The following is a 24,422-nucleotide window of genomic DNA, read 5'->3' as shown; positions in this document are numbered from 1 at the left end:
ATCAAAATTGCTTGGCTTTAGTTACCTGAGCTGTGTCTGTGTTACAAACAGATCCCTCTCTTATTATTCTGGCAGCTGCTAAGGACAGCATCATAGAATCATAGAATCATAGAATCATTTAGGTTGGAAAAGACCCTTGGGATCATCGAGTCCAACCATCAGCTCCACTCTACGAAGTTCTCCCAAACAAGCAATAAAAATGAGGAGGATGTTGAAGGAACTAATCAAAGGACTAACGTTTCAGCATAGGCAAGGAAAGATTTTGAGGCATAATACAGCCCAGATTTTAACTTCTGATTTCGGTACTTTTGCAAGTGTCTGAAACAGACACAAAAATCCTTCAAGCTGGAGCCTAAACCCGGCTGTGACACAGGCAAACACAACTATGTGTGTAAAGGGGTTTGCATTAAAACCAAATTAAAGATTATTACAGGAATGGAAGCCAGACAAATAAGCAACAACAACATATTTTAGTTATTTTATCTTTCAAACATACAACATGATATAGTTGTACCAGGGATTGAACAGGGATTGAAAGGACATAAATCTACTATGGAGTCCTAAATCAGATGCACTGAGATAACAGGAATATCCTATTCCAGTTTCCTGACAACCAGCTAATACAAACACAAATAAAATAAATAATACAGAAGCTAACAGAGAATGGGCAGCAAAATTCTACTTAAAAGTTATTTTTCTACAAGAACAACTATTTTTTTCCAAAGATTTCTGTGTCATCTTGGTAGCTGGATGTCTTGGTGGTTTAGAGGAGCACCTAGCTGGAACACGTAGATAATTCACAGAAGTAACACAAGAGATCTTCAAGATGGCATCTGCTGTCTCCTCAATATATTCTGAAGCATGCTAACCGAGTTCACTGCAAGCAGGCAGATGTCTGACTTGGCAGGTTCTTGTCTGAATTTGATACGCCATAAATCACATCATGGTGGAAAACCCATGGAGCTTTCTAGACCCCGGTATTCCTGACTATTGGCTACCCACTGGCCAGGAAAATGCCAGCTGAGGAACAGCTGTGCGGATGATGAAGCAATCGATAATATGTGGTAAAATGCTGTATGGAAGTATGCAAGCCAGAACCTCTCTTTATGATAGTTTCAGGTAAGTTTGGCCCAAGTACTGGACCCCTTATGAAAATGAGTTTAATTTTTCCACTGTACCAAGTAAGCAAGCTAAGCCCTATCTCATCTGAATTCATAGTTCCCCTTCCCAATACAGGAAAATCAGACACTTAGTTTCCACGGCCAAATGCTAGGATTGTTTTTACAAACAAGCAAGCTGTGTGGGAGATGTATGACAGGCATAGTTTCACTTTTCTTTCTGAAATATGTGAACAGGAAGTATTAGTCTTAGTTTAATTCTGGAGGATAAGGGGAAACAGCAATAGATTTCTTCTATTCAAGAAAAGGAAAGGAAGGGTGAGGCTTCCTAGAAGCAGTAGAATAATTTTTGATATTAAAAGTAGTTGGCATCTAGATAGAAATATGCAGTGTTTTAATATGCAGGTTTGCCAGTCCCAGAACTAGGGTAAAATTGCAGTTAGAAATTAATTAAAGCCAAATTTCTAGCCAGCTAAGGCAAACAGAGGATATGGATTCACTTGATTAACTTAGTACACTAAAGCAAATCTGAACAAAAAGCCTACAAAAGAAACAAACATGAGCCTGTTCCAGCTGCCTCCTCTGTTTGAAGATATAGGTCCTCTTTGTGCTGCTGGTGCAGATCTAAAGAAAAGAAAACAAACAGGATGTTCACAGCACAGAGCTGAGTTAGGATTCTTTTAAATATCAGGGGTTTGTTGCCAAGGATGAAGTTTGCCGTCCAAGTGCTAAGCTAGAAGTTTCTTTGTAAGAGCTCGTCACCAGATTCCTTTTGGCTGTCATGATTTTATAAACGGGATATCTGTGTGCCAAACCCTGGGAACGCTCCTTTCTACCTTAATACCTGAGGTATTGTCTCTCCACATCCATTTACTGTCTCTGGCCTTATTCTTGAGATTGTATAGAGCTCTTCTAGACCGCAGTGTTCCTAGAGGTCTATATTTTTACAGCACTTCATACGACAGTATCCATATCCATTTCTAAGTCTCCCTGACACTGCAATAATGCAAGTAATAAATACCACTACTAATAGATTGCATCTGGCTTCCTTTCTGCTTATGTCTGTAAGCCATCTGTGCCATCTAGTGGGTATTTTTTTACTTGCAAGTTCTTGGCAAACAGGGTGTCAACGAACCAATTGACATAGACCGTAGTTCAAGTCCGGAGAGGAGTCAAGGGGCACTATGACTACCCAGTAAGCCCCAAGCACACTTCAGCACATTCAAGCCATCCCTCTGCTACCCTGACACAGCCTCTCCTTTGGTATGCTGATGTAACGGGAGCTGCGGTGACAAAAAGCAGTCACTTGCACAACTATGACGTTCTTGGGCTCGGGACATGATTCTCCGGAGGCTGAGAAGCCAACTATCGGTCTTGTAACAGCAAATGGCCATTGTGAAAGGGGATGCCACAGAGCCTGCATGCCTACTCTCGCTATTTATTATGGAAGTATGAAAATGTAACATGTGTACACTGAGCACACGCTATGCAAAGGAAGCCTTTTCTTAACAGAGGCACGCTCTTAAAAGTGATACCACTACTGACCAAACTCTTCCCATGTCAGTTAATGGACCATCAGAGGGTGGGGAAAACAGAGAAAACAAATCTAGAAGATAATCATCAAATAATTTATATACATCTGCTTAAGGATCTTTCTGAAAGGGCATCTAATTTCAATGGAGATGTTATTTATTGCAGAGAAGTAAATAATTTGGAGAAGAGTGTAAGTATTCATTGGCTTAAAGTATTTTTAGCCACTTAATTTCAGGGAGAGGCAATGATAGTTAGCATTCCGATTGGGAAGCTCTGTCTTGATTAGGGATAACATAGATGAGAAGTGAATCAAGGCTATTACATTGTCATGCATACAGGAGGGAATAGAAGGCTCAGGAAGAAACAGAAAGACACAAGGAAACATTTCCGAAGGAGGATCATAACAGCTGAGTTGCTTAGGAGTTACCCCAGGAAAGGATGAAACTGGTGCTTAGAATACGCTAGTGATCATGTTAATTTAAGTACCGACATAGATGGAAAGGAAGGGGTGGCTGCTCCCCTGCTTACATACTGCAAGCGCTATGTGGTAATAGTGGAGAACTGGCATGCTCATCCCTTAGGTGAAAGAAAAATACATTAATGGTTTCCAAAAGCCTTTTCATCCACATTTCCTCAGCTGAGGAATGTACCCACATCACAAAACTTTGAGGGAAATCGTTTAAAACCTGGGAGAAGAGAAAAATCTTCTGTTAAGAGGTCACAGTATTATATGTTTTAAAGTCCTGTAAAGTGCTTTTTCCTCTAGTTTGTTAACATTGTCATCATGTTCACAGATGTGATTTTGCATAGGACAACCGTATTTTCCTTTGACACATGAACAAAAGCTTTACCGTTCACTGGCAGAACAAGGAAACCCTATTGTAATCCACCATGCAAGGTATCTAGTAACAAACAAATGCCTTAATGCGGCTGGAAGCCTGTTCTATGATCAGCTACCTAGAAGGACTCTGGAGATATCAGTGGTATCTACAATGCCACTGTTTTCATCACACATTTATATGTTGGTGCTGGGATATAATTTGGATGTAAGAATAAATGTTGTTGCATCACAAGATGAGTGAAAGCTTTCAGTGACCAGTACAAAAAAAGAATACTCACTTTCTCTGTAAGGGTATATTAAAAACCGAACATATGCTACAGAAAGTGATATACGCCTCCTTTTCTGTACTGCATGAAGCACTACTGCCACACACTGCAAGGCAGGCAAGCAGGAGTCGCACCTCTCTGCTGCCATAACCAGGGACAGCAAATCAGGTTTTTCATAGCAGAAGTTATCGTTGCAGCATTAGGTAGGTATTAACACACAAAATATTTTCAGGTGCTTGAATTATGGCAGAAAGGACAGTGGGAGATAGGATGTGGCCAGATGTATGGATTACGCATAAAAGTAATATAACTAGAGAACAACTTTTATGCATCCTTCAACTTTTATGGATCCTGCAACTTTCCAAACTGTGAGGACGTTTTCACATTCAGATGTTCAAGTACCTTATGTGTACCTATATGTGCAACAGCATATAGATTATGAAATTTAGCCACAACTGAAAACAGTCATCTTTACTGTAAATTCACTGAAATGCATCATAAATTAATCTAATCCTCTTTATACAATAAAGAAAAATATGGATAGGAAAGGAAACTATTAAAACTATTGGGAGCGATGCTTGCTAATTAAGAAAGTTGTATCTTGGATGTAATCTGCATTCTCTGCAGATAACCTACTGGCCCAAGGTAAATACGTTAAAATATAGAAATTGTGTGTGCACACAAAATGGAAGATTAAAAAGAAACTTCCTCAAAATTTGGAACGAAAAGTTCCAGTAACTGGAGAAGTGTCCTTTAGGTCTGTTGCCGTTTGACCTACTATTTCATTGTTCAAGGAAGAATATTAATAAAAGCAATTTCAAATTTGTAATAGATTTTGCATCAGAACACTGATATTTACAAACTTCATTCATACCATGAGTGATATACAGTATGGCTGTGTGATCTATTAGAACTGATTAACACCTAATTTGGAATAGCAGCTGCTCACAGACAATTATGCACAATTTGTAGATAGAAATACTCAATACACAGTAAGTAATAAATTCAAGAATACTGTATATTGTGTATGGGTGATATATAATAGATGATAGAGGTGGAATCTGTCAAACTGTTGATTTCTGCATTATTTATTTGATTGTAATGACACTGATGATGGACTGAACCTATTTTACTTACGATGAAAGGGTACACTTAGAATCATCAGGGTGATCCAGGCAAAGTAAGAACATTACAGACCTGTGGAAAATATAATTTTATTTAGCATCTTTCAGGCAGAAAACTTAGGAAACCAAATGAAAAAACAAAACAAACTCTAACAGTACTATCGTGTCTAAAGCTTCCCTTCAATTACATTTATCTTAAAATCTGCTGTGAATAACTACAGCTGTGAATACTACTGTGAATAACTAACAATTCTGCAGACATCCAACAGTGTTTTTAACTGTTGTTCAGATTTTTCAATCCAAATAAAGATTTTACAGTGAAGTGGAATACATGAAGCCATCTTCTGTGTCTGACATTGGGTAAGTAAAACGTTCCACTTAATTATACAGTTATACAATACGGTGTAGTGTTTTGTTCAATTCATGGCTGAAAAATGCTAAGGCTGAAAAATGTGACATCACCCCTCCAACGTTTCAGCCTCCTACTGAATACACAACATTAATGGCACTTAAGTATCAGAAGTTAAGAAATCATTTAAAATACATGCTTCTGCAAATACGGCATATTAATGAACAATCTTCACTTACTTGTAATTGTCAGTGCAGGTGACATCATAACCAAGGGCTTTCAGCCTGTTTTCTAATATCTTTACAGTATGAGTTCCACAGGAATCTCTGTGAGAAAGCATTTTAATATTATTGCAAGTCTTTTATTATCTAATTTCCTTTCACTGAACTCGATGGAATTAGTAAAGTAAATCCCCATTACTTTGCCTCTTCTATACTCCTTAACACCTATGGAAAACTGGTGTACATTGCCATTTATAATGCTTCATTTTCTTACAGTCATTTAATATTTTATAGTCAGTTTGCAGAGACTGGAAGATTGGCTTCAGCCAGTGTAGCATTTGCAGATTCTATTAACCAATATTTTCACCTTTAACACTTCACTAGACAAACAGAAAAAGAGCTAAATAATTTTGTAAAATAATAAATGTTTCATTTGTAATATTCTTTGGCAGCTATTTAGGTAGTGCTAAAGTTGATGCTAGCTGGCTTTACAGAATAAGTTGGTTATAATTAATTAGAATTATTCCTGTTGTTAGAAGCTTGTCCTCTTTCTTGAATACAGAACTACAGAAAAACACAAGGAGAGAGAAAAAACCAGAAACAGTCCTAAACACAGCTTGTGTCTAGCACTGATTTTTTGATTTGTGGTCCAATTAGCAAAAGAAAGTTTAGCATAGTATAGAACCTACTGAGACCTCTAAAACTTGCACCAATGTCAAATATTAAGGTCAGTGCTACTTACACATTGGTCACTAAATACTCATGACTCTAAAGAAATCATATGGGGACCAACAAAATAATCGTAAAAGCAATTAATAAAAATACACAAATATTCCCTTGCATCCAGACAAGCACAAACTGAAAGATAAATTAACATCCAGTGCTTTTCTTAATTTTTCATTGTAATAAGGGTGACCTTTGCAGAGGTGAGCTGTATGGCGGTTTTTTTTTCAAAAGGGTATGATTCTCTGATTTAAAGAGAAAGGCTGAGAAATGCTAATCTGAACTATGCTTCATAGACTCCGCAGCACTACGGTAAAATATGTGGTCTGGGTTGGCCATGCCAAAACTGAATGAAAGAGAAGCAAAAGGAGATAGGAAAGAGAAGAGATGAGATGTGAAAGGGAAATGACACAAAATGAATGGATGCAACTGAAAAGCATCGAGTAGCAAGAACAGAAGCCTCATGCTCGTAAGAATGCAGATGACATCTGGGATGCAGTCACCAGTGGTGGATATAGTGACATCTGAGACCATTTCTCTGGACCTTTTCAGCCAGGGCAGTTTTAACACCAATGAAGTGCCACCAGGTTATATTAAACTGCAGGGACCCTGCAGATGGTTGGGATAAAACTGACTTCCTCTGCTCCTCTACCCCCGACTCATCTATGTACATTTGTAGGGACCCCACAAAAGCTATAATGAACAGACTATTTACTTCTTCCTTTAATCAGTCCGAAACTAGGCCTAATTTCTGGCCTAATGAATTCATTTTTTCAACTTCACAGTCCATTTTCCATTATGTTTCTGTTGAAAATTGTCACTATCTTTGGCTATCTACCAACAGGCTATTCTGTTTGGACTAATCTGTTTTGTATTGTTTATTGTTTGTTTGGGTTTTTTAAATTAAATTAACAGCAAAATTAGACCATTTTAAAGCCTACTTTTTATTATTAGCTTGATTTTAAGTACTGAGAGAAGACGAGCCCCCAGTGGTATTTCTCTGCTTCTACTAGTTTTCAAACAGTTAAGATGACAGGTGAAAATGAAAAGAAGGCATACGGCAAGGCGAAAGAAATATTTCATGTCAGCATTTAATCTAAAACTCAGATTGATGCTTTTCTTAGTGAACCTGTATGTGCTACAAGTTCACTCAAGATCTGAGATCCACACACACATCTCTCTAACTAAGAGTGGACTCCAGACCTAATATTAGAATTTATATTTTGTCTAATTCTGGTATTTCTATACTCTTTGGGAACGGCAGGGTTTGCCTTCTGTGTTAGTGAAAGCATCTAAAATATTTTTAGTTTAATTGCTATGAAAACACAATCAAACTGAAAGATAAGGTGAATTTTTAAAGACAGGTCCAAAAAGGAGTAATTAAGTTTTTTTGAAGACATAACTTACATATCTGCTCCTTCAATATCATCCACAACCCAGATGACAATTTGTGAGATTTTGTCTTTCTGTAGATTAGGTATTTCATAATCTGCAAAAAAACTGATTCAAGAAACAAATTTTTAGAACTATAAAAAACACAAAAAAGAAATAATCTTTTTCCCCTTTGCATTAATCAAGGCTCTGATCCTTCTGTGATATATGGGGTTACTCAATTTTACATTTATATCTTCTGATTACAATCAGACTCAACACAAAGAAGAAAAAATCTGATTCACATTCTGAATGTCCTCAAAGGTCAAAGGCATTTAATCAGAAGCTTTGTTTTCATATTCTTCATCTTAGAGGGGCTCAGCTGAAAAAAAGTTACAACTCAGAGGTGAACCAAATTTTAAGTGAAGTTTAAAAAAGGCAAAAGCAAACCAAAAAGCATTTGATATTTAGTAAGAAAGAAAAAAGTCATTCTTGTAGTTATAGCTTTTACATACAATACAATTTTGCTTTAAATAAAAAAATAACAACAGCCTCAAGACAAATATATATTTTAGGTACAAAATCACAGCAACAGTAAAATGAAGTATTTGTCTAGGATATATAAGACCATAAAGGAGAAACTTCTAGACATGTCCATCCTTCGCCTAGGAATTTTCCACTTTATTGCTTTGTGTAAATTGACTTTGATAGGTATTTAAATAACAATTAAAATAATAAAATGGCAACTAAATAATAGAATCATAGAATGGTTTGGGTTGGAAGGGACCTTAAAGATCATCTAGTTCCAACCCCCCTGCCCTGGGCAGGGAAACCTCCCACTAGACCAGGCTGCTCAAAGCCCCATCCAGCCTGGCCTTGAACACTTCCAGGGATGGGGCATCCACAGCTTCTCTGGGCAACCTGTGCCAGTGTCTCACCACCCTGAATTTAATTTTTTATGAGACACAGGCATTTCAAAGCCACAGATTTCTAACCCTTCCAGCAAGATGTACTGTAATGACTTCCAACCTCTTAATTCCTTTTTTTTTCCCCTCAGAAATCTTGTAAGGGCCGTGTCTCCACTGAATGCTTGGTCCAAGCCTGAGCCTAAGTATGTGCTCTAATTTGCCTATAATGGGTCTTCTTAAATGTCTACATCTGGGCTGCAGTGTCTCTTAGCCACTTCAAATGCTCTGAGACCCACCCCCCAGACTAGAAGGGACTGTTAGTTGTCACCTCCTGGATGAGACCAGTGATGTCAATGTGACCACCACTCTGTCCCCCTGGTGCCTGCAGGCAAACTACTGGTGCTTTGGTGTGGAAGCTCTGTTGGCAGCCAGCTGAGACCCATTCATGAAGTTACCAAGTTAAATTTAAACTTCTGAAGAAGTGGAACATGAGGAGGCGAATACCAACAGTTTCCCTCTCTGGTCAACTCCAGTTAGCGGTGGCTAACCAGAGACCAGTAGCCACAACAGCAGGGTTGCCTATCTGTCCAAGGTGTCCAAGCCTGTCTTAAACACATAGTGAAAAGACAACAAAAAATAAAGATTCCAATTTTTTTTAACTTATTTGCCCATTCATGCATATGTTATTGCCAGCAAAAATGCAGCTTTCTCCAAAAGATAAATAAATCTTTAACTAGAGGAGTCAGAAACTGTGGAAAAACACTGTACAATTGGCTTCAGTAAACCAATTTTTGAAAAGACTAATATTATTAAAGAAGTCTGCCAACTAAATTCATACTGTGTGGATGAGCAAAGTTATTTTGCAGTGAAGTGAGAAATAAACCTTAACTGAAATGGTAACAGGTGACTTAATGATGATTTAAGTGTACAAACTCTAATGCAGTATAAACTTTGGAAGTGGCTTTGAAATGCCTGAAAACAGACAAGAGATGTTTAGGAAAACAGGTAGACCTTTCACATTACCTTCTGCTGTTAACTATTCAACTCTAAGCCTCTTTCAAACAAGATCTCTTAAATGAATTCAGTTATAAATGGGACAAAAGATACACAGCAAATAAAACAGACAGAGTAACTGGCTTTGGGTTTTTTTCATGGCAGGTTGTGTTCCAGTTATGGAGATTTCACTGCTCACAATACCACCAGGCAGGTAACCTGGGGAACTGGTGGAAAAAATTAATTTATGTGTAATAGGTTTCTGAAATAAGGAATCTGTAGATTAACAGAAATAAGGAATCTGTTTCTGAAATAAGGACTCTATACGGGAATCTGTGCATTGATAGACTGCCAGGTATTATCATCTGCATAAGAATCAATCCCAGCTGACCACTTGACCAACCCAAGGAGACCATATAAGTCATCTTGATTAGCTGAAAGCTGTGTACAGAGATGGACCTTTTGGGGGGTGCAGGTAAGTAGGTAGTAGGGGTTTTGGAACAGATGGTTCCTGTTTCTCTCCTATCTAGAGATAAAATTAAGTTTTCAATGATTATTTTTAGTCCTCAGTGAGCACACAGGAGTAGGATCTGTTCTATGGGGTTTTTAAAGATGTTTTTTTGATCTGCCTTGGACAGGACGGTTGCTGAGGTGAGGAAAGATGAATTTTTCATCAAAAGTAGGCAGTTGCTACAGCCACATATTCAGTAAAAGTTCTTATGGGTGTATTTTTACAACAAATTTTCATTATAAGCTTAGATGAACTTCTGCATAGTGGTACACCTATAAATCAGGGAAAATACATCTGTCCTTAATATACGACGGAGTAAGGAGAAGAAGAAGCTAATCCTTGCTATTACCCTTCTCAATGATCTTTTTTGCTTTCTTAATACACAGTGGATCTCAAGCTACCTCCTTCTCTTGGTCATGGAGAAATAGCAGGACCAAGCACCTTCACTAGACAACTTACAAAGTTTTCTCCTAGGCCTGACAGAGGCTATGTTCCCTGTAACGTCCTCTCCTTGGAGGTGTTCCTGAATAGAAATTTTGTAACAGTCATTTTTTTTAAGACATACACATTTTGTCCCAGTATGTTGGCTGGCTTGAAGGCTGATTTCAAAGAGCGTTTATCCTGCTCGCCACAGCAGTTTGTAAAATGCAAGAGTCAAAAGGATTCTTTCCATCCATTTCATTTTAATTCCTACAGCTGGGGGCAATTAGCAGTTGTCCCCACAACTCAGCAGACTTTGATGTAACAGGCTGTTTCAGCCATGCTTTGGGCAGCAGAAGACCCAAAAAACTGGTTGACCTTTTTTTTTGCCAGCATCAGACCTTGTACACATAAATAAGTCAGTTTTCTTACCCTGGGTCTGGATAAGCTCCTCCAACAGAAGAACCATTCAATAAGACGTGTATCACCCCAGAACTCTGCTGTGCATACTGCAATACATAACAATTATATTTTTTTTCAGAATTCATCTTACACACTTGTCATATGATTTGGTATTGTATTGCAAGCAAAAATGACCAAGGAAAGAATTTTACCAAGAAGAATATCAGAATTCTGAAAATAATATGAAACTAGCACCCTAGCAGGTCACAGCAGCAGAGAGAACTAAATAGCCAACGCATTAATTCAATGCATCTTCTCAAACTATTTTCTCGCACCTATAAATAGTTACTTCAGCATAGGAAGAAAGCATTTTGGCACTCTGTGTTGGGTTTGATCTATGAATAAAGGGTTTTCACCAAGGCTGTCGAATGTCACTTAGGACCTGTATTCAGTAGACAACTAGTGTGCTTATTGTGCTTAGTATATGCTTAATATATATTAACAAAGCTAACACAGAATTTTAACACATTATCTAGCTAAGGTGAAAGTTAGGTTCCTCTTGCTAAGACACTATTTCCAGGCTAAAAAAATGTATTTGTATCAGAAGAAATAATCTAGCACAGTTACAGACTTAAATCTGTTTTAATCCAGCCATGTTTTCCTGAACCACCCAGGACACACTAATGTCTGAAGTCACGCACTACTTACAGTGATTGAGGCCATCCTCCAGAAAGACTCCACTGCGTTGTTTTCGCATTCCTGTGTGGTAGGGCAGGATTCATAGTCCAGTCCTGTAGGAAGGCACATGATTTGTGCTATTAGAGAGATGATAATGGCCATAAAAAGTGACCTTAGAAAGCAATTAAATATATTTGCGCATTACTCACTGAACATAGCAGGTGGTCTGACATAACACTGAAAGCTGGAAGTTGTATTTTTTTGTATGACTTTCCATCCTTTGCAGTTTACACAAACAGTGACATTCTGTGGATTCGATAATTTGGCTGAACTGACTAACTCTATACCTAGGATGCAGAGAGCTCCTCATTCAGAGGACTGTGAGGTTTATCTCCTGTGCAGCACTGTTTAGATTTCACTGTGTGTTCCCCTGACTGCAATGTTAAATATTCACACAAAACAGGAGAGAACGAGACAGTGAAGCTATCCCTAATTTTTCATGGGGTGAGAGCAAAATTAGCTCCTCCAGAACACTGCAGTCAGTCTCCATTATGGTTTTACAGACAGATGTTTAACATAGCACTCATCGTCTTACCAGGGCTGTCGGCCTGCCCACACCAGTTCAGAAAATCTGCAAAGAAGCCAAACAGAGTATCACCCAGAGACATGTAGCGACGGCCTCTGCCAGCAAAGGCATTGACTAGCAGCTGATTATTTTCCCAGAAGAGAGACTATATAAAAAAAGGAGAAAAAAAAATAGAGAAGAAATGAACCATCACTTGGGTGTGGACACAATGAGATTACGGGGTGTTGAAAACAGTTTAAAACATGTTTTGGTATTTCTTTCAAAATAAAGCTAATAACCAGAAATGTTAGCTATCTCTTTAGAGGAAAGAAGTTTGTTTTTTTTACAGTCATGTAAATTCTGATCACTAGAGGCTTGAGGGCATTCATACCATGATGGGAATGGAGACAGACCTATATTCAATAAGGTTATCCCTAGCTTTGCCTTCCCCACCTGACAGATTTAGGGAAAGGAAGAAAAAAGGGAAGACAAATATTTATAAGACAGATATATCTTACCAAAATTCTCTCACACTGCTATGTTGGCTTATGGTGTGAAAAAATCACTCGTGTAGCTGCGATTTCTGTGTTTGCAAAACCCTTCCATGAATTAAGCTATGTTGACGGGAGTATTTATTGGTTTAGTTTGTGTCATTTAGAGATAAGGAATAATTGTGCTAGAGGAAAAACTGCCTTAAAGCACAACCTTTTAGAGAAGGACAAAGCACACATTCTGATGGGATACGATGGCACGAAGAGCTGTGGTGTTTGCACTTTCACAGTTGTCTGCAATTGCCAGCACCTCAAACCCTTACTGTTTTCTAGCATATAACGGTGTCTTATCTCATTTCTGCTTATGCTTGTTTAACATGTTGATGTTTAACATGTCATTGCCCTGAGACTTGGCTGTGAGGAGCGGAAGCAAAAGACGACAGCAGACACAGTTTTTGCAGGCAGACCACCTAACTTGAGGAAAAGGAGAAGTGGAAGTTCAGGGACTACAACAGAGCTCCCAGCACAGCAGGAAAAATGGGGGATCTTTGGTATGGAAACAGAGAAGTTGATGAGAAGTTACTGCATAAAATAAATGCAAACACATTGAAAAATGCCATCAAGCCTGAGCCTCATTCGTAAACTACAGACAGGCCAAAAATAGTGAATCATGAGTCATCCACAGAAAGACTCTTGGTCAGTTTTGAACTCTGTCATGGAAAATCTGCTGGATGTCACAGGACTCGTAACATAACATTAGTAATCATTACCTTGTTAGGTGGAATTGTGTGCAATGACAGGTTGATGAATAATTCATAGTCCTTAGGTAGAATGCTGCAAGGATCCTTGTTAATAAATGCATTTTTAAATGCTTCCCATATCTCTGAACAATTCTTTTCACTGTAATAATTGAAACAAATAGCAGAATTGTTTTTTCAGAGCACAGCAAGAAAGTAATTTGTTCACAACTTCTTCAAATTCCCAAATTGAACCCCCCACAAGTTTAAGATAGGAAACTGAAGTCAGGGTGGTAGAAAACTTGCAACCCAGGAAGAGCATATAGATCTTGTCTCTTCCTGACTCCTAACAGCAGCAGATTAGGAAAGCAAGGGAAATATTAGGATTTACAATGTAGAATTAGAAATACGTAGTAATTCAACAAAAATCTTGGAAGGTACTGTACACGCAGTGAGCTTGCTACCAAGCACTATAGAAATACTAAAGAAAACACTTTGAAATCTTCCATATTCAAAAAGCCATTTCAATTAAAGCGTAGCTGAATGTGCAAAGCTACTGAAATATAAAACTACTCTTATAATGTCAGATTCAAGTGCAGGAGGAGTTACTAAAAAGTTTCAATGGTAGAATAATGGTTTTGAGAGAGAGATGCCTTCTGTATATAGGCCCTAGGATTATGCAGCTTTACCTTGTTGGAATGAGTACCGTGATCGTCGGACACGTACTGCCACTGTGCAGTGACTGTGAGTCCTACAGGAACGTTAGGATTCAACATTTAAACTGCTTGTGAAGTGAGGCCTGAAATAAGATACTAGGGTCTGCACTTCAACGGTTCCCTTCTGCCAGCTCTGCCTTGGGGACAATAATCTCCTGCGGAAGGACAGGACAGGCCATCCAGGGATGGGAGTGTTTTCTCTCTCTGGATTTGCACGATCTCATCTGTCACAACTCTGAGCCTGCCTGGAATAATTAAGAAGGAAATTGCTGCTTTCACCACCTTCCCACAGTACCTTCCCTACATACTGTGTGACAATGTCTATGCTGGGAACACTCTGCAGAACAGAATAATGTATTTTATGTGCACACAGCATTCCTAACGCACACAGCTGTAATTGCAAAGCTGTAGCTTGAACAACAGTAGTCCCGATAAGTAAACCAAACTTTGCCGTTAAGAGTGTTTTGCTCATTTAATGTCATCCATAGACAGTTGGGTTTCTGCCAGCGCTTCTCCTCCTGGGATTCTTTAAGGAGCTGCTTTGTGATGCTGAATGTCGCAGATACTTTAAAGTTAAAGGACCCCTTGTGATGAGCTACGTAGCTCCCATGCAGGAAACAGACCACAGATTCTCTTACAGTAATCTCTAGTCATGCTTCCAACAACTATATTAAAAAAACCCCAATATTTCGTAAGCAAATACGGGATCTTGATCTGAAAATCTTTAGTGATACAGTATGACCCTTGATCAGTAGTTCCAATGTTTAAATAGCCTGACTTGATAAAAGGATTTGCACCCTATGTCTGATTTCAAGCTGTTAAACTTAGCTTCTGACAACTGTGTATACTTATCTCTCTTTCTGCTAAAGAGCTGTCTACTCTAAGCACACACTTATTCATGCTAGTACTTGTAAGTTATGATCAACTGAACTCTTAACATCTTTCTTGACAGTTGAATCCAGCAGTAATTTTCTGGTTAATTCACATATTGCATTTTTTTTCTTCATGTCTTCTCATCCAGGTTTGAACATCTTGTAAATCAAAAGGATTATTCTGCTCTGTTACTCAAAATTTCTTAGCTGGCAAAAATACTTTTTGAAACTACAGGGTGGGGAAGGACTGTAGTTCAGGACAATTCCTTCCAATCTTAATAGACACTATTAAGTCATATTAGATCTATTTCATACTAGTCAGTTAAAAAATATGCTTTCAAAACTTCCATTATATACTACAAATAAAAAATATGGGGGAAATGCATTACAGGAACATTTGTGTTATACATCACGCTCCTATTAGAAAATTTCAAAATGATTTTCATTCAAATCCCTCACTTCTACATGACCATAACATTTTGTAAAATGCATCTTCTAACTGCCATGTTGCATGTTCTGTTTTAATGTAAGGGAAAGTTTTTCTTATGTTTCTACAAATATCTTTATGTTTTAACTATGTTGCAGTGGAAAGACAGCCTTTGCTAGCTTCTTTTCTGTTAGCGAAGTATTTTTAAAAAACTATTCTATTTGCACATAAATTCAGAAGTAAAACCTATCCAGGTGGCCATGCCTCTGTAAAAGCTAGCCTGGGGGCAATTAAGAAACAGACAATGAACAGAAAGGGTTATAAATAATTAGAGTATCTGTTTTGCAGCTGTGCAATATGAAATTTCCATTTTGTTTAGATTACACTATTTGCTTACAGACCTAAGGGAAAGAGAAAAAACATAATAATATTAAATTAATCGTGCAGCTTTTCTTTTTTATAATGCCATTTTGGGCCTTTATTCAGGAAAGCAGTACTAATCTCCAGCTTGGCTTCATGCTATTCAGAGAATGGATACTTAATGAATGTGTTCAGACTTCTTAATTTTAAACTTATATTGTGAAAATGTCACGGGGATTAACTAGACCACAAAACTGTCATAAACATGAGACATATAGAAATACTTTCAAGAATATTGTATTTACATTTCTAAAAGCCCAAATTGGTTAACGATAAAGTTAACAATTCCATAGTAACAATGCTTTATGTTGCTCAATTTAGTCTATTCTGTATTACTATTAGTCATGTCCTGCTTCAGATATAAATGAAGGGACAGCTGCTGTTAACTCCAACAGGAACTCTACCTACTGCAAGACCAGATTTCATATACCAACACAACTGTTAACTGATCAAAGTTTTCATAGTTTATAATATATATTATACCGTAGGTGTGTCAAAGTTTACTGGCACCTTTCACTCTGACATGTTTATAAATTTGCCAAACTTGAATTGTTCAGCTGAAATTTTAGTACCGTGTTACTGGCATTAGGATGATTTTTACTTTTATGAACCAAAACGCTTCTGAGAAGTTAAGAATGTTACTAGGAAGAAACATATTGGTTTGCCTTTGTTAAAAGCCACAAACCTGTTTTCAGTCCTGTATCTTCCTGTTTTGCAGCAGGAACTGAAAATAGGAGGTTGCGGGAAGGAGGTAATATTTGCTGATATTACACAACATGATCTAATCCTGTTTAAGACCACAATTCAGTGCTGCAGAAACACAGCCAAGCCCCCTCTGCAAATACCTCTTCAAACTATCAAGAAAAATTTTAGTGGCAGAATAAAGGACTGAACCCCAGGAGACTGTCCTTTTTTTTTTTTCTTTTTAGCGAAGCCCAAACAATGTTAGGATGACAGAAAAAGCGGTCATCTTAGCAAAGCCTGTGATTTATCTCCAGTTCTGTGTAAAGCTCATGGGTAATCATACTTCAGCAGTTGATTACTACTTGATTTTTCAGGTGGATGAGCTAAACAGTCTCTTTCAGTACCACAGGATAGCAATAAAGTGTGGTGCTTTCCCTCTTTCGTGACCTGACATAGAAGGCATGCAAAGTAAAGCTGGTCTTCCCAGGAGCACTGTCAGATTTGGTACTTCAGAAATACCATCTCCACCACTCATTTCTGTGCAGTGTTCTTACAGAACACTGTGGCGCTAGGGGGGGAGAAATGTGAAATAAAAAGTTGAAGGATTAAAAATCTTGCCTTAATTATACTACTTTTATTAACATGACATCCATCAAAGTTCATTTTTTTGTTTTCAGACAGCTACAAACATATGGCTTCAAAAGGATCACTACTTTCCTGGCTAGGAGCAAAACATCAGGCTTCTGATTAATAATCATTTTGTACAGAACATAAAAAACTAATCCATAAACAAGCAAAAACTTACCCAACAGCAGGATTCACAATTCTGATATAGTCATAGCACCTTCCAATGGCAATACTTTCCAGGTTTTGCGTTGTACCTTCACCTTTCCATTTTCTTCCCTGCACTTCTGAGAAGCTGCTCATAAACAGAACAGAGAACAGTAAGAGAGACAAAAGAAGGCTCTTCATAATGAATTCTTGACACAACCTAAGTTCTTGAAAAAAAAAAAAAAAAGGAGAGTTAAATGATACAATTTAAATAGAAACCTGGAGGCTTAACATCTAATAATTTCAATACTGGCTATAGCTCTGTACACAAAAGACGAAGTTAGACGGAAATGTGAACCTTGTGGGGACTCTAGTCTGTTTCCTGAATGATTGCAGAGCAGGGATACATCACTTCCTCATGGCTAACTGTTCCCCACTTCAGTAAAAATAGACTTTTAAGGCCATGATATTGCCACCTGGTGATAACTGGGAAGAATTACAACATATTTCAGCAAAGGGAGGAAAAAACCCTTACCACTTCAGTATTTTCGATGCCTTAGGTTCGCTTAATACTCATTACCATGCTACATCTTCCGAAAACATCACAAGAGCTTGCAAGCAACGTGTTTTAAACCAGTTTCTTTTCGTTTTAAAAGGGCTATACTTTTTGCACATATTTCTCTAATGGCTGAAAAAAATGCTGGAATGCATACCAAGAACAAAAAAATTGGAAATATGCACATAAAACAATGATTGCATAAATACCCAAATTCTCATGTGATCTTGTATCACACATAGGGGTAACACAGTCAGTTCTTTTTCCACCTCTCCACTGGATACTGACAGTGACGTTTTGGTGTGATGACACATGTTCTAAAGTCTTCTTCATGAGCAAAACCGCCTTGCAGGCAGAAATCAATCACAACGAGAACAAAAAGGATTAAGAAATAGTTCCTGTGCACTGAAGAAATCTCTTCAACTTCTGTTTACTCTCATTCTCCCTCCAGCTTTACTTCCCTACGTATTTTGTTAGACCATCAAATGGCATCAATTAATCTAATCTTCAGTGTAAATACTCTCTGGTATACACTGCTGCAAATACACCCACATGACTTTTTTCCCTTTTTAAAAAAAAAAATAATTTTTTTCAACCTTAGAGTAATTTGTCTATGGACTCGTTTTTGAGGAACATGCTGGTTCTTTTTCTCTTTCTATTAAACACTCTCCATGCCTCAGTGAATATATACATCTTTATTATTTATGTACTTATTTATATAGTGTCATGCTTACACTGAAACACTGGTACTCAGCTGATGGATCTTCCTGAAGGCGAAGCGTTGCTAATTATAGAGTAAGTTGCTGCTGATGGATTTCTACTGTAAATGATATAAAGATAGCCAGTTGGTTTGTTTCCTCCAGCAGTCTCTTCAGGAAAGCCAGATTTACCCAGAAATGGATGTGCAATGTTGTGCTTCATATGGTGGAGACATGGCAAATGCTGCATTTCAGTTAGTTCTCTCTTGCTTTTTCTCCCTATTTCTCTTCCTAACCTCTCTGAAACATGCCCATGCTGACAGGGCACCAGCACGTTAATCGAACGGCTTGAAGTCACTGCTTTGGGTTCAGAATTACAAAGTGCAGTAATCCATGGGAATTAATGAATTTATTATCAACTTTGCTGCAACCAAATTTTGCTCAGTAATCTCAGGGCTAACAGAAACCAGAGGCATCACTGATGTGACCTTCTATAGAGAACAGGGCAGAAATTGTCACTGATTTTTGCATCAAGAATAAAAGTTCTGCTTAAAATATACAGTGTAATTAAAAAGAAATAAAGACGGATACCGAGTTTTGAAATGGCTTTTCTCCAAGGAGACCCCAGGTTAGGACTCATCAGCTTTGGGAAGCAGACGTGAGTGCTGCTCAGTGGTGTTCTGCAAAAAGAGACGGCCTGTCATAACATCCCAGAGGGAATGGAAATGAGTCCAACAACTGCTGGGATCACCATCTCACCACCTATCGAGCTCCCTTTCCTCTCTGGCCACTTCTAGAAACACATCATCAGGCCGGAATGGGCCTCTGATCTAACTCACCACAGACATTTTTAATGTATGTTCTTAGTTTTGATTTAACTACTTCATGTGATGGATAAAATGACACACCTCTGTGTAAATTGCTCCAATGGTTTGATATCCTTGATATTCGAACCTTAGCTCTGGGCTGAACTTGCCTGCCTTTAGCTTCCAGTCATTGGATCTCATGATGTCTTTTTCTGCTACATTAATGAAGAATTTATCCTCAGAAATCTTCTCTCCGTGTAAATTCTTGTAGAAAATGACCAAGTCTCCCCTTAAACTTGTCCATGAAAAATTCAATATTTTAATCCCATTATCAGGCACTTTCTCTTGTAGTGTTGTACTTCACCACGACGAACTGGATGTCCACCTTGCCTCCCAAGGCCTGGCAATTCATGCTGGATGCAGATCACTCTCCCTCGCTCTCTGCCCCTCTCTCCTAGAGGAGGTTATTGCCCATGAAGCAGAGTCAGCAAAATTGGCAGCGTATTTGCTCTGCAGATACTCTAGTTCACAAACTGAGTAATAACTCAACCAACCATGAAATTCAGCATACATTTATGTTCTGAAGCCCTGGAAGATGAGGAAGGGACATGTTCTCTCTTGCTATTTCTACCAGATGGGAGTGGTAACTTCCAGCAAAAGGAAGGTATAACAGGTGGGAACATTATTCACCTATTACTCAGGCATGAACTGCCGGCATAATAACGCCAATTCTGTATGACTTCATGCTGTATGCCTGGAAATATGACCTTGGAACTGTTCATGTTAACAAGCTCCTCTGTAAGCAACGATCTTCACCAAACTTTGTTTCTTGAGGGTTTGTGTCTTCGGTGTGTAATTCTACTGACAGCAGTAACCGGAGGTCTCCCTGGTACGCCATGATACGCACAAGCCCAAAACCAGAGCAACCAGTGCTTGCCCGCCACGCAGTAAATACAACCATGTGCTGGCTGGCCAGCTGCGTTAACACCTGTGCTTTGCCTTCCTTTTCTTCTCTCACGTGTAACTGCTTCTTTTTTTCCCAAAGTTGTACGAATTTAACCTTCTCAGATTCGTACATATTTGCAAATATGACTAAGTAGGCCAGCATGTTCAAAAGTCCTTGGAGGTGGAAAGGATGAATGGAAAAGGAAACACCCAATACTGCAATTGCTTAAGCCTCATTTCCTTAAAGAGATAAAGAGATTCTTTTGCACAGTGTGATCTAGATAACCCTCATCACCTGATCTCTCGTCAACTCACTGTCTACTACCGGCAATAGTTTTGCATTTTATTCCCAAGCATTAGTACATTGAGGAATACTGGACTAAAAACATATGCGTGCCTTTGCTTGAAATATTTCAATCTGTTTACAATTAACTGCTTACATCTATAAACTAGCTAGCTTTTTAATCTATTTGATATCTGCAACATAGATTTTATACAGTAATAGTTTTCAGTCAAGAAGGTCTACTGCATTTATTATATGCTTGACCATGCATTTTTGGGACATTTACTACACGTTGCCATGTTGGCTGACAGTTACACCTTTCGTTAAACTGATGTGCAATCTCAATTCTGCTAAGTGTTCCTACTCTTTTTTGAAATGCTGCATGGGGAGACGAGTATCAAAGGCTGATGGTCCTGCTCCTTTTGTTAAACAAACGCAGTATTTGTTTATTTGGTACAAATGCTGCAAAAAGTTGGGCGGAGATTCCCCACCATAGCCCCATTTCGGACATACCACTCATCTTCATAGAATCATAGAATGGTTTGGGTTGGAAGGGACCTAAAAGATCATCTAGTTCCAACCCCCCTGCCCTGGGCAGGGACACCTCCCACTAGACCAGGCTGCTCAAAGCCCCATCCAGCCTGGCCTTGAACACTTCCAGGGGTGGGGCATCCACAGCTTCCCTGGGCAACCTGTTCCAGTGTCTCACCACCCTCACAGGAAAGAATTTATTCCTTGTATCTAATCTAAATCTCCTCTACTACATGCCCTTGTAAAAAGTCCCTCCCCATCTCTCCTGTAGGCCCCCTTCAGTACTGGAAAGCTGCAGTAAGGTCTCTCCAGAGCCTTCTCTTCTCCAGGCTGAACGACCCCAGCTCTCCCAGCCTGTCCTCACAGGAGAGGTGCTCCAGCCCTCTGAGCATCTTTGTGTGCCTCCTCCGGACCTGCTACAGCAGGCCCACAGCTCCCTCACGGACAAGAATTCACCTGCCAACACCCTCTTGATTCCTCACTCGTTGTCCCCTCCTCAGATTATTCATGCGAAGCCAGTTTTCTTTACTTAATGCAAACGCACCATGCGATTTTTACTTCTTTACGATTTCATTAAAGGCCTAAAACCCGCTGAGCCACCGGCGCGCCAGCTGACCCACCGGGCACGGAGACCCGCCACCGCGGGACGTGGACGGCGGCCGCGCCCGCGGCGCAGCCTAGAAGCCCCGCTGCACCCGGAGCCCCTCCCGCAGCTCCGGTCAGCGTCTCTCCCCAACACCCCCCGGCATTTTGCAGGCCTGGCCTCCGATGCCCGGGGCCCATCGGGCCGCCATCCGCCCCTCCACCGCCCCCTCGGCGCGGGGCGAACTGCGCGTGCGCGGAGCGGCGGGGCGGGCGGCGGCGCTGGCGGGGCGGCCGTGGTCACGCGGGGCGGCGCGCATGCGCGGGGCGGCTGTTTAGCGCCGCCGTTAGCGCTGCCGTTAGCGGCGGGGCTCTATGGGGAGAACATGGCTCCTTTCCCTGAGGAGGTGGACGTCTTCTCGGCTCCGCACTGGCGGATGAAGCAGCTTGTGGGGCTCTACTGCGACAAGGTAGCGGAGGGGGGCAGTCTCGGCCCCGCTGCCCTCAGGCGGGGGGGCGGATTCCGGCAGTGCGCAGCTGTCAGCGCCCCGGCCCCGGCGGCAACTTCTCACCGCTGCCGCGGTGCTCCCCGGCCCTTCCCGCCGCGGGTGGTGCCGCCTCCCCCGCCGCGCCCCACGCCCCCCTCGGGTCCCTTCAAGGCCGGGCCGGGGCTCACTCGCCTCCCGGCCCCCGGCGGGGTGTAGCGCTCTCCTCATCCCGGAGGAGCGGCGCATCCTGGCGGGGGCCGCGCCTTCCCGCCGCCTTCCCTCTGGCCGGGCCGCGGGGAGGGAGGGCGCCGGCTCTCAGCCCCCGGCCACGCTTGCTGCTCCGGGGCTGGGGGGTGGGCGCCCGTCGGGGCCGGCCGCGGCGGAGCAGCCACCCCCCTTAGGGCGAGGGGCTGCCCCAGAGGGGCCGTAGGGATGAGGGGGCGGCGGGGAGGCAGGCAGCAAGCCCCGTTGTTTTTTTTTTGTTAATTAACAGTTTTTGTTAATTAATGCCTTGCTTGGCACTAGTGCTGTGCGTTGTGCTCGCTAACAGTCCGCAAGTGGCTGTGTTTGCGTTTTTGTGCGCAGCGTTTAATGGGTGAGTCGCTTAAAGATGCCCCAGGTAGGGTTGTTCTTTTTTTTTTTTTTTAATTTTAACTATATATAATTTTACTTGTGGACAAAATTGTTTTTTATTCTTGCATCAGGGTAGTTAGTAATCAAGGCTGATGTGTCACCTGAAAGGCAAACTTTGCAGCAGCAGCTTTGAGTGTAATAGAAGGGTTTCAGGCAAATACTTCAAAACCAGCACTCGTACTGAAAGAAGTAGTGCCTCCCATCTCCGGGCATAAATGGCTGTTTGGAGAACCAGATTGGCTAACAGACATTTAAAAGGAGGGTGAAGTTACATGAGAGACAGCATAATGGTTTACTGCTGCCAACAGGATGGGGGAATTCTCGCTTCCTTCCCTTGTTTTCTACATGCCACCTTGTACTGCTCTGGGGCTCACCAGACCCCTTCGTGTGAGCCTGTTCGGTTTGCTAATCAGGTGAAGAAAATGTGAGGGTTTTTTTGCTAGGTTAGCTAACTGAACTGGCTGAGCGGAGCGGGAACGAGAATGTGAGACCTTGTGTAATTTCACTTTGCCTTTTATCTGTGAGTGCATTTGCAGTTTATTTTTCTTCTGTGGTGGCATGAGAACTTCTGGTATCTTAACAGAGTGCATTTTACATGAAGGGAAACAAACATCTCCAGATATTGTAGTAATTTGGATTTTGTTCCTAGAGAGGCATTTCTGGCACTTTATTGACCCTCCCACAAAGTTTTGACCAAATTTACCACGACTTGATAAAAGTAAAACTGCCTGGGCAGGAATGGTTGGTTTTTCTAAATATTGGCAAACTTGATTAAAACTACCCAGTTTGCGATGAACGTAATCTCTCATTTTTAAAAAAAGTTTTATACAGGAGTTCACTTGCTTCCTTGTTCTTTTGAAGAATTGCAAGCATGAATGAATGGTGCTTTTTCTAAAGTATTCAATCCTGTATCCTTTAACCCTGTTCCAGAAATTGGAGATTGTGCCTGGCCTATGACCTTTGTATTAGAGTAATGCTAGCTTTGCATCAGAAAAAACTCTCTGAACTGTGTTTGACTTTCCGTCTTGTGTGACTGAAATGCGGTAATTAGATAAGACCGTAGTTCTGCTTACATGGCAATTATAATCTGTGAAGCCATGCTCTTTATCAATTTAGTTTGTCCTTGAGGGGTCTTTCATTTTGTGAATTACATGTTACCTGCTGTTCCTCATGTTCCCTGCATACTGTATTATAGCCACTGTCTGTTAGCGGCTGAATTTACTAATTTCCACCAAATGTTAGCGAGGGTGAAATGGTTGCATCTGTGCTTTGCTTTTTCTGGGGAACAACTATAATGTTACTGATGGGTAAAGCATGTAGGCTCTTCCTTTAGGACAGAGTTATACAGTTTATTTTGTTCTTCCAGCACCTGATGTGAGACAGAACAGTGAATCAGACATTTAAGGTGTTTGGTGTATTAGGAAAGTTATCCTACTTGGTTTTTAACTTGCTAGCAGAGATCTCACTAGAGGTTTGCTGCATTCTTAAATGGCATATTTGCTTATGTCGTGCACGGTGCCCTGGACTTGGATAACAAGAATAACTAAAATTCTGTTTTGTAAGGAAACCCACAGAGTTATCAAATCTATTGCCTACTCTGATGATTAGTAGATTTTTTTTAAGTCCTCAGAGGATGTACCCCCCTGTAGGTAGAGGAGTGCTACAGCAGACAGTCTTTATAGTTAAAATGCCTTTTCTAATGCCTGACGTCATCCTTGCCACATAGAGCAGATTCTGTTTTCCTATCTCCAGTGAACCG

The 24,422-nt window shown here is 40.3% G+C and overlaps 2 protein-coding genes across 5 annotated transcripts in view; one reads left to right on the top strand and one right to left on the bottom strand.

The window, feature by feature from the left end:
- Positions 1-452: 452 nt before the first annotated feature.
- On the bottom strand, positions 453-17,502 carry BST1 (bone marrow stromal cell antigen 1). 2 transcript variants are annotated; one of them, XM_074587627.1, is made up of 9 exons: positions 17,176-17,502; positions 13,285-13,414; positions 12,054-12,189; positions 11,489-11,571; positions 10,811-10,887; positions 7,583-7,675; positions 5,471-5,557; positions 4,896-4,955; positions 453-1,742 (listed from the first exon to the last, which is right to left on the bottom strand). In XM_074587627.1, exons 1-9 carry the CDS (start codon positions 17,340-17,342, stop codon positions 1,628-1,630), a joined length of 948 nt encoding a protein of 315 aa, XP_074443728.1. In that variant the 5' UTR covers positions 17,343-17,502; the 3' UTR covers positions 453-1,627. The 2 variants fall into 2 exon arrangements, with proteins under 2 accessions (XP_074443728.1, XP_074443729.1); XM_074587628.1 differs by having other exon boundaries at positions 453-3,337; positions 17,176-17,479.
- A 4,347-nt stretch (positions 17,503-21,849) lies between these two features.
- Positions 21,850-24,422, top strand: part of FBXL5 (F-box and leucine rich repeat protein 5) — a 37,559-nt gene continuing 34,986 nt past the window's right edge. For 2 of the 3 annotated variants that reach the window (XR_012587064.1, XM_074587621.1), the window contains exon 1: positions 21,850-22,012. Coding sequence is in view for 1 of the 3 variants with exons in the window: in XM_074587621.1 (XP_074443722.1) it covers positions 21,929-22,012 (84 nt within the window). In the remaining 2 variants the exon portion in view is untranslated. Of the gene's footprint in view, positions 22,013-22,519; positions 22,650-24,422 lie in introns of those variants that run through there. The other variant, XR_012587065.1, reaches the window with a different exon arrangement.

Source organism: Larus michahellis, chromosome 5 (assembly GCF_964199755.1).
Source record: "Larus michahellis chromosome 5, bLarMic1.1, whole genome shotgun sequence".
In the NCBI taxonomy this organism is placed as follows: Eukaryota; Metazoa; Chordata; class Aves; order Charadriiformes; family Laridae; genus Larus; species Larus michahellis.
Note: the sequence above shows the minus strand (reverse complement) of the source record. Positions and strands in the feature narration are given on the sequence as shown.

Bases quoted from the DNA above. Each gene is read 5' to 3' on its own strand.
- BST1 (XM_074587627.1), bottom strand. From the start codon at position 17,342: ATGAAGAGCCTTCTTTTGTCTCTCTTACTGTTCTCTGTTCTGTTTATG. The intron at 11,572-12,053 runs GTAAGACGATGA...GCCTTCCTACAG, and splicing joins TGGGCAGGCCGACAGCCCTG to GACTGGACTATGAATCCTGC. The intron at 4,956-5,470 runs GTAAGTGAAGAT...TATTTTCCACAG, and splicing joins ACCTGCACTGACAATTACAA to GTCTGTAATGTTCTTACTTT.